Below are 9,015 nucleotides of genomic sequence, written 5' to 3' on the forward strand. Positions count from 1 at the left end.
TTTGTTCTCCCTTGCCTAAAACCTGTTGTCCCACATACCCCTTTTCCTGATGTCTCTGCCACAATTCCATACCAACCTAATTGCCTCTTGGTCCCTCAGGTGATTGTACCAAGTCCTCCTATATAGGCTCTGGCCTGAAGGACTATGAGCACCAGAAATAGTTTAGGAATCAGCTCTCTACCTCCTCAATGTTAGTACAGAAACAAACTAGGATAGCCCTTCTTCCTGCCTTGTCTGGTAGCAAGATACCACCTTCCCAATGTGAATTAATCTCCATCCAACAGGAAGAAAGAAATAGGACTGAAGGAAGCTGGCAGCTAAAGCTTCAGGGCATTAAGGAGTAGTCAAAGGAAGGCAAACTTGTGAAGCTGGAATATTTGTTAAGGTGCTGCTTGGCTAGGTGAGAAAGGTATCAGTTTAGAATGGAGACTATCTTTGTCTCCTGAAGTAGAGCCTTCCCCCAGAGGGGACAAGGGAATGTTGTCCTGGACATTAGCAATGACTGTGATTTTCTCAGGCACATTGGCAGTTGGACAGATGGTTAGGGGCTTTTTACCACAGGACCACAGACAAAAGAAGGGACGGAGGGGACCAGAGAAAGAGGTGCTAGGGAAAGCATAGATAAGAGATCCATCACTCACGTTGTAGAAGGAAATGTCTCCTAATTCATAGTCCAGAAAAACCCCAACTCGGCGAGGGGGTCCTGCCAACCGGAGAGGGGTCCGGAGTGGGGTGAGGGCCCAGTACCCATTTCCATACAACTCCACAGCCCAGAACCCATTATCAGGAGTCATGGGGTCAAACCCTTTCTTCACCACATTCTCCCTACACACACCAATGGCCCAATCAGTTCTATCTCCCACCTCCACCTCCCAATAATGTCTCCCTGAAGTAAAGGTCTCACGGCCCAACACGCAGGGCCAGGAGTCAAATCTCTCTGGTCTATCAGGCAGGATCTGACGTGAATCTTCCAATCGAACCGATTTTGAATCTTCATACAGGAAGAGGTGGGGGTGAGCTGTGTCTGGATCCAGAGTCACATCAACTGGAGGCAAAGAGAGACTGCATCAGCCTGTCGGGTATCAGGACTACTAGACCTATCCCTCCTTCCCAGAGACATAGAAGAGCTGTAGAGCTATAGGGGAGCTGTAGTCGGAGTCCCTGCATGTAGCAGCGAGCTATCAGGCTGCTCATTAGCTGTCCTTCTCTCCAGCCCATCTCTTACTGGAAGCTACAGAATGATTTAAATATCAAACGGCGTATTGTCAAAGGAGCTTTTCTGCTAGCCATCATCTGTGGTCTCCAGACCAAAAGCGCTGAGACCATTCACTGTCACCTTCCCTGTTTCTATCCTATTACTATGGAGGTCATTGGACTGTTTTTGCATTCAAGCCTCACAGGTCTTTGACTCCCAGGGGAGGGCTTCAGAGACAGTGAGGGGCTCAGAACCACCGACCTTCATGAAGGGGAGTCTTTTTGCATCCTGAAGTGTAAAAAAAAAAAAAAAAAAAAGAGAGAGAGAGAGAGAGAGAGACCATCAGTAGAGGGTTAACAGGTAGAAAAGAAAAAAATCTTGTGACTCAAAAAGAAGAAGGCCACTTACTGAGTTCTTCCAGAAGCCTCTCTGGAAAACAAAAACAAAAACAAAAACAAAATGGCTTTTTTAAAATGGGAGAGAGGAAGGAGGAAAACCAGAAGGAGAAACACATAAAGGGACACTCTTTAATCTGTGGTGCCCTGGTGATAGGAACACTGCCTGCAAACCAGGAACAGAAATGCTGCCAGCAAAATAAAATAAAGTATAAAAATAAATAAATACAATAAATAAATACAAACAAACAATATTTCTAAGAAATCATCTGGAAGTTTCTCCTGGCTTAGGACTTAGGACCAGATCTTTTTTTTTTTTAAAGATTTACTTATTTTATTTATAGATGGTTGCAAGCCACCATGTGGTTGCTGGGATTTGAACTCAGGACCTCTGGAAGAGCAGTCAGTGCTCTTAACCACTGAGCCATCTCTCCAGCCCTTAGGGCCAGATCTTAAAGATAAGATTCTTCCTGGGAAACGGAAAGAGAGTGTCCAGAGAACTTAAAGCTGGACTGTGAAAGAATATTAGGTTTACAATGACAGTTTGAGCTGATTCTGACTCTGCCGGGGTCATGAGCCGTTTTCTTCATATTAGGTACCTGTGACTTTAGAAGGTTTATAATTCCTTCCAGCCTCAGAATTTTAAAATCCAGCCTCTTCCTGTTGGAAGTCACTCAAACAGGCCTGAATCCAACCTTCCCTGGAAGCTGTGACACAAAGCCCTTCCAGACACTGTGACTTACCTTTAGAGCCAAATTCCTTCTTCCGCTCTCTAGATCTTTCCTTGTATAGTTTCCAAGTGAAAAATATGGACCCGATTGCGAGAAACCCTAAGGCCAATATGACAATAGCCAAGGCTACTATCCAAGGAGTCAGCCTTGGCAAGAAGGGAGCTAAAAGACAAAACAAGACAAAAACAAACAACAAACCAAAAAGGGTATTGGTTGGGAACCGGAATAATTTCAGGTTCTCTCCTGGTACCAAAGAAGGACAGAGATGCTCTTGGTGCTCTTGGTGGCCTCCCACTTCCCATGGCAAGAATTGCTCCTTCGTGCTAAGCTTTTCAGAAAGATTTGACCCTGGGCCAAAGCAAGCACTGAAGAGCCAGTTTGGGTAAGAACATGTGAAATAAAAGTTTACAGAAACCCCTTGTTAGCCATCCGTGAGGTCGTTGAGGTAAAGAAGGAAGTTGGCTGCATGCAGGACAGAATGGGAGTTATTGACCAATAAACAAGGAATGATTCCTGGTAAACCTAAACCACAGGTAATAAGCTGGAAATGATGAAGCTTCCAGGAGGAACTTAGAGGTCTTTGGCCATCTATACAGAGCTCAATTGTGGAACAAGGAATGGAGGAGAGGTTCAGGGAGGGCACAGTCAAATCAGAAAAATAGTTTAGTCTCCCTGCTTATTGAAGGAGAAGGGTCGAATCAGGAAGGACCCCAGAGGCAAAGCTTCTCTGTCACCTGTTTCTCTGGAATAAATCTCTGGAATTTTAATGAGATTGGTATAGTGGTGGTGTGTGCATGTCGGCGCCAGCACCGACACGGTACCGACATGTGCAGACCTAGGGGAAGAACCCAGGACCTTCTGCATGTCACACAAGCACTACATACATCATACAGAGAAACAGCCCAGCCCTCAGTATCTTTATTCTAATTAAGTCAGTAGGGCTTCCTCAAGTCAGCAGGCAAGAGTTGTAGAGGAAGATGTAGGCAATTTTACCATGATGTCCCTTCTGAGCAGGGTCCCAAGTCATATTACCCTGAGTCTCTGTCACCATGAGTACACAGCACTAGTTCCACTGACCTGGTAAGGAGATCTCTACTTCCTTCCCCTGGCCAAGGAGGATATTCTGAATGCAGCAGGACATATTCTTTATGGAGTTGTCTCTGATCATCATAGAAGCTGTCACAGTGAACAAGCCTTCCGTATCAGGATTCCTGGACTCTGATGTGGGTGGTAGCATCTCTCTGTTAGCTGTTCTCCACTGTACCCGAGGTTCTGGGTACCATCCAGAGGAGGTGCACTCCAGCTCCATGTTTCCATTCTCTTGAACCTTCATACTGATGTAAGGATCTGAGCCCACAGCTATTAGAGAGAAACTGACCTTAATCTTTCAGTGGATGCTTTCCTGGGAACATGATAATCTTCCTTTGAGAAAGACAGAGAGGAGGCAAAAGTAGACTAGGGCTAGGTAGGATTCCTCTAACCCTAATCTACTGTATGAAGACTGTATTAATAAAAACAACATCTTATATATTATTAGAGATGGAGCCTTACTGGGATCACACCCTTCAACACAAGGAAAAATCTGATGAGTAGACATAGAGGTGCTTGTCCAACCATCAAGAACAGCAAGAACAATGGCTGAAAGGTGGCTCTAAAGTCAAGAAAGCCCTCTATGGTTAGAAGTACATAACATGATTTAGAGGATGAGAGGACTATGGTAAGAACGTTTTAGGATGGATGAGAAAGTATTCTCCTTCTTAGATTATCATGTAGCTCAGAATGGCCTCAAACAACTGAAGATGACCTTGAACTTCTGATCCTCTTGCTTCTACCTCCCAAGTGCTAGTATTACAGACATGTGCCACCAGAAACCATTTTTATACAGTGCTGGAGATCCCACCCAGGGCTTTGTGCATGCTAAGCAAGCACTCTTCCAACTGAGTCACACCTCTACTCCCCACAAGACTATAATCTTGAGAACAGAGTTCGGAATTTTGTTTTGTTTTGTTTTTCCCCCCTTGAGGTTTGTTGTTAATAATTTAACTTTCCTTTACCTAGGATGCAGACTCAAGAATTTTCTTAAATGGTTTCAACCTCATCTTTCCTCACAGAATTATGCCCCAACAAAAGTCAACACAGGGGACACACACTGTAATCTTAGCACTTAAGAGGTGGAGGGAGAAGAATCAGGAGTTCAAGGCCAGCTTCTGCTATGTATGTAATGAGTTCAAGACCATATCTCCAAGACAGAAGAGAATGTTATGGTCCACGCCTTTAGTCTAAGCACTGGCGAGGCTGAAGCAGGTGGCTTTCTATGAGTTCTAGGCCAGCCTCGTCTGCAGAGTAAGCTTCAGCAGCCAAAGCTACATAGTAACACCCTGACGCAAAAACAAACAGCAACAGAAATTCAGCAGCAACGAGGTTAACATAAAGTTACCTTTCTCTTTTATTTAGTCTAAATCATTTTTTCTCTCTCTTTTCCTCCCTCTTTTTCCTTCTCCCCTCTCCCCTTTCACAGTTCTACAGGATACAGAAAAATGCTGGGCTGTAGAGAAGTATCCTTAAACAACACCTCTACAGTTCTTCCTATTTTAAGCTAGTGTGTATGTATTTTATGAAAATGGCCATCATTTATTAAAAGATAATAACAACATGGAGATTCTAAGTAGCCAAGGTGAATTTTGAACTTCTAATCTTCCTGCCTGTATATCCCAGTTGCTGGAATTACAGGGTGTCACTAGCTGAAATATCATACACAAACACACAAGTGTGTGTGATTATATACATATGTTTATATGTATATAAACATGTATACATTATATAATTGTAAGATGCCCTTCCCTAAAAATGACGTAAGAGTTATATTTGGTAAATTATATATGGCAAAACATGGCAATGTATTTTTGAGCTAGGAGTACAATTAAGTTGATTCCTTTCCCAGCACATTAAGAGCAGGTGTAATATTTGCCTGTAATACTGTACATGGGAGGAGGAGATAAAGGGAGGAGAGTAGAAGCTCCCACATGGTCTAGCGGTTAGGATTCCTGGTTTTCACCCAGGCGGCCCGGGTTCGACTCCCGGTGTGGGAACCTCGTTCTTTTAGGTTGGTTTGTTCTGGTTTGTTCGACAAATGATTCTAGCACCTGAGAAAAAATGTTAAAGCTTTCTTAAAGCTGTGGAGTTTTGAAACAGGCGTGTCAGCTCCTTTCACAAAAGTAGCAAATTAAATACCTAAATAAACGAGAACTACCGGAAGAGAGTATCTGTGTATTATACACACTGGTCTAAGATATAGAGATTATTTTATGAGTATACGATGCTTTACCATGAACAAAATGTTTTTCTCTTCTCTCTTCACTCATTACCTCGTTGCAAATTCTTACTGGATTTAGCTCTTTCTCGTTTCAGAGTAGGAAAAACGGAGTGGGAGATTTGTTTGCTTTGGATCACTAGCAAGGAGGGAAATTAGAGCTCAGTGTATTCTTTCCTTATTATCTCAGAGAGGGAGGAGGGACTTTGGGTAATATGAGCAAAACCATTTTGGGGTGGATCAAGAATTTTCGCAGCGGTTGGCGCCTCCAGAAGTCAACTAAGCAAGGCATACACCTGGCCCAGGGCCTGAACAGAGATGAACAGCTAGAGAAGGGAGCAGCTGCAGACTGGGCTCTGCCCTGTGTCCACCAACAGAAGCCTGACCCTCACTGTAACTAATGAGAACCCTCTGCTGAGCTGAGGGTAACCATGTGGCTGCTGCTTTCCTTTCTTCCCAAATCTCCCAGAATGTCTCATGTGGCTGTCTAATATTTATTATTATTAATATTAATATTATTATATTATTGATCGCATGGCTGTGGTATCCCATTTCTTTCTTGCTACACTGTGGTTAGACAGTGCAGTTATGTCTAGCAGTACTCAGGTAACTATGCCTAAATTTTGTGCCTTTCTTCCTTCACGACAACAGTACCTTTAAACAAAGAGGTTAAAGTTAACTGAGGAGGTCATTCCTCGATGTCATCAGTTATAAATGGAGAGACCCAAGTGACAAAATTATAGTTTTAGTGAAAACGCATTCTCCACAGGGTGAGGATATGTGGTCATACCATTTCCTAAGGTAAATAAAACCCCAAATAAAAACCTCCTGTGTCGAAGTATCACAGGGTGGGTGTGCCACGATCTCACCGAGACAGTCCGATGCTGAGGGACGTGTTGGGGTCTTGCTGTCCCACCATCCTTGTGCTGGTTTGGGGGTTAAACCAGCACATGACAACAATAGTTAGACTAGCTATCTGGGACCCTAAAATGCTCCTTCATTCACATCTCCACAGTAGCTTTTGCAGAAGCAGCATGACCAGTTGAAGGGCCTCCTAGACCCTTTGGAAGGTGGCATCTAGTCATCGGTTTGCTTTTGAGTTTTAAAAAAAAATAATTAAAAATTTTTATTCCTTAAAAAAAAAAAAGAATTTTCGCAGTGGACCACACTCTGTTAGGGTGTGATGCTCACCACAGCCTTACGTAAACATGAAAACATACACTGGCATACAAATTGACCGGAACTGGTCCAGTAAATTATGTGTACCTTGTAAAAGAATATAATAGCCAGATGCAGGGGTGCACACCTGAAATCTCAGTACTGTGGTGGTAGAAGCAGGAAGATGTCCGGAATTACACAGCAGATATTGTCTCAAAAAACTGAGTTAAATTAAGAATGTTATATATTTCTTGGACGGAATCATCCTGTGCTAGTGGGGAAAGTGCTAAAGATAATTAGAATAAGGTATCTGCAAGAATGACATCTCGCTCTACATCCTGGTTTTTTAGCTGAGTTCCTTCCCACTCATCTCCCACTCTGCGCCGGCCCCGCTTGTTCAAACTCAAAGTAATTTGGAGAATGAACACAATGGTTCCCAAAGTAAGAGTCTCTGCGCTGAGTGACGAGGCGACGCATCCCCTCTGTACCCACCAGCCACTTTGAGATGCACAGCGGCCTCCTCGGAGTAGTCGTTGTCTTTGAGAAAGCACCGGTATTGCCCCTGGTCCGAGACCCTGACACCTCGGATATGCAGAGTAGCGAGGCCGTCTAGGAGTCTGGCTGTCACCAGCGTCGCCCTCCCGTGGTACTCGGTCATCTGCTCGCCCTCCTGCTCCTTGCCAGCCCGGTACAGAAGTACCGCTGGCGACCTCGTCTGTCGAAACCACAGCAACTCCATTTGCTCTGAGCTTGCGTTTGGGGAAAAGCGACAGGTCAGCTCCGCATCTGAACCCACTACGGCCAGCACTGACTCCTGAGGTGCAGTCACATCGAAGGGAGCTGCTGTAATAAACAAGGTCAGATGGGACAATGGAATGGGCTGGAGGACCTACAGACCAATCTTCTTGTAAACTAAGGAACTCGGGCTGGCTACTATTCCTTTTGTTCTGTTTACTTTTCAGACTGGATCTCATAAATCCCAAGGTGGTCTCCAGCTCACTATGTAGCCTTGAGTTCCTTGATCCCCTTGCCCTCAACTCTCAAGTGTTAACATTATTGGTGTGTACCACCACACCCAGAGTTCCAATTCCTTTGATTTAAAGGAAAAACTAGGCGCCCTATGTAACTCTGGATGTCCCAGCTATCTCTGTATAGACCAGGCTGGCTTTGGCCTCAGAAAGATCTGCCTCTGCCCACTTAGTGCTGGAATTGCCAAGTGTGCACTATCTCCCAGGTGGATTTCTTTTGAATTCACTGGATTGTGGTGGAAGTCCCCACCAGGAGCCAAACCGGATCACAGATGTTTATAGGGACTTTCCAACTGTGCAAGAAAGAGAAGGCTAGAACAGAGACTTACCTGAATCCAACGTACGTAGCTGTAGGATTGTAAGGGTGAGCAGACAGACCAAAGGACAAGAGTTGGTGGGAACTGCCATTTCTGAGCTTGCTGGGGCAATGGGGTTTGCCAAGAACTTCAGGCTCGGAGAGAAATGGTCAGAGCTACAAGCACCCTGTTCTCCACAAGTTTCTTCCAACCTGGAGGGCTCTTTATTTTCCCTGCAGGGTTATCTTCAGTCCATGTTACAACAGTGCCTACTCTTCTGTAAATCTGGTCAGGCAATTCCGTCCTCCAGCCCTCAGTTGACTCCAGAATAGAACTGTAAGGCACAGCTGTAGATAGTGAAGATATTTTGGAATCTCAGTATTTACACCACCACCACCACCAACAACAACAACAACAATGAAATAGACTCGTGTCAAGTAGGATACTTTGCTGTTCCTATTCAGAAGTGGTAATGACAATAAAGCCTCGGAGGTAGAAATAGAGAATGAAATGAAATGGAGGAGAGAGAGAGAAAGATGGGAGGTGGTCTTCACACCCGTAAGCCCAGCAGCACTCAGGGGCATGATCTCTGGGAGTCACATAGTGAAGTACATACAATCTTGCCAAAGTCTAAGAGAAAGGGGAGAGGCAGAGTTGAAGAGCTTGAGGAACAGAAAGACCAGTTCTGAGAAAAGACAAAGAGAGCTGTGTTATTCTGTGGCTCCCTGAGCTGACAGTGAAGCACCTACCGACTTCAACAGTCCCAGAGGAAAAGGGAACCAGAACCACAGTGAACAAGTGAAAAGGGCTGTTTGTCACCCTAGGGCCAAAGACAGAGCTTCAGAAGGAAGAAGGCTGTGTGCTGTTAGAGAAGCCTGCCCCCAGATAGCCAAGTGTATTTA

At 44.5% G+C, this 9,015-nt stretch overlaps 1 protein-coding gene and 1 non-coding gene across 3 annotated transcripts; one reads left to right on the plus strand and one right to left on the minus strand.

Annotated features, from left to right (window-relative positions):
- Positions 1 to 380: 380 nt before the first annotated feature.
- Btn1a1 (butyrophilin subfamily 1 member A1) lies at positions 381 to 8,225 on the minus strand. Of its 2 annotated transcripts, none has more exons than XM_032884721.1 (7): positions 8,147 to 8,225; positions 7,282 to 7,629; positions 3,399 to 3,680; positions 2,334 to 2,483; positions 1,604 to 1,624; positions 1,457 to 1,483; positions 381 to 1,045 (listed from the first exon to the last, which is right to left on the minus strand). In XM_032884721.1, exons 1-7 carry the CDS (start codon positions 8,223 to 8,225, stop codon positions 381 to 383), a joined length of 1,572 nt encoding a protein of 523 aa, XP_032740612.1. The 2 variants fall into 2 exon arrangements, with proteins under 2 accessions (XP_032740612.1, XP_032740611.1); XM_032884720.1 differs by having other exon boundaries at positions 7,282 to 7,632.
- Trnae-uuc lies at positions 5,339 to 5,410 on the plus strand. The gene has a single exon. It is a non-coding gene; the product is annotated as a tRNA-Glu (tRNA).
- Positions 8,226 to 9,015: the final 790 nt, after the last annotated feature.

Source organism: Rattus rattus, chromosome 14, assembly GCF_011064425.1.
Source record: "Rattus rattus isolate New Zealand chromosome 14, Rrattus_CSIRO_v1, whole genome shotgun sequence".
Taxonomy (NCBI): Eukaryota; Metazoa; Chordata; class Mammalia; order Rodentia; family Muridae; genus Rattus; species Rattus rattus.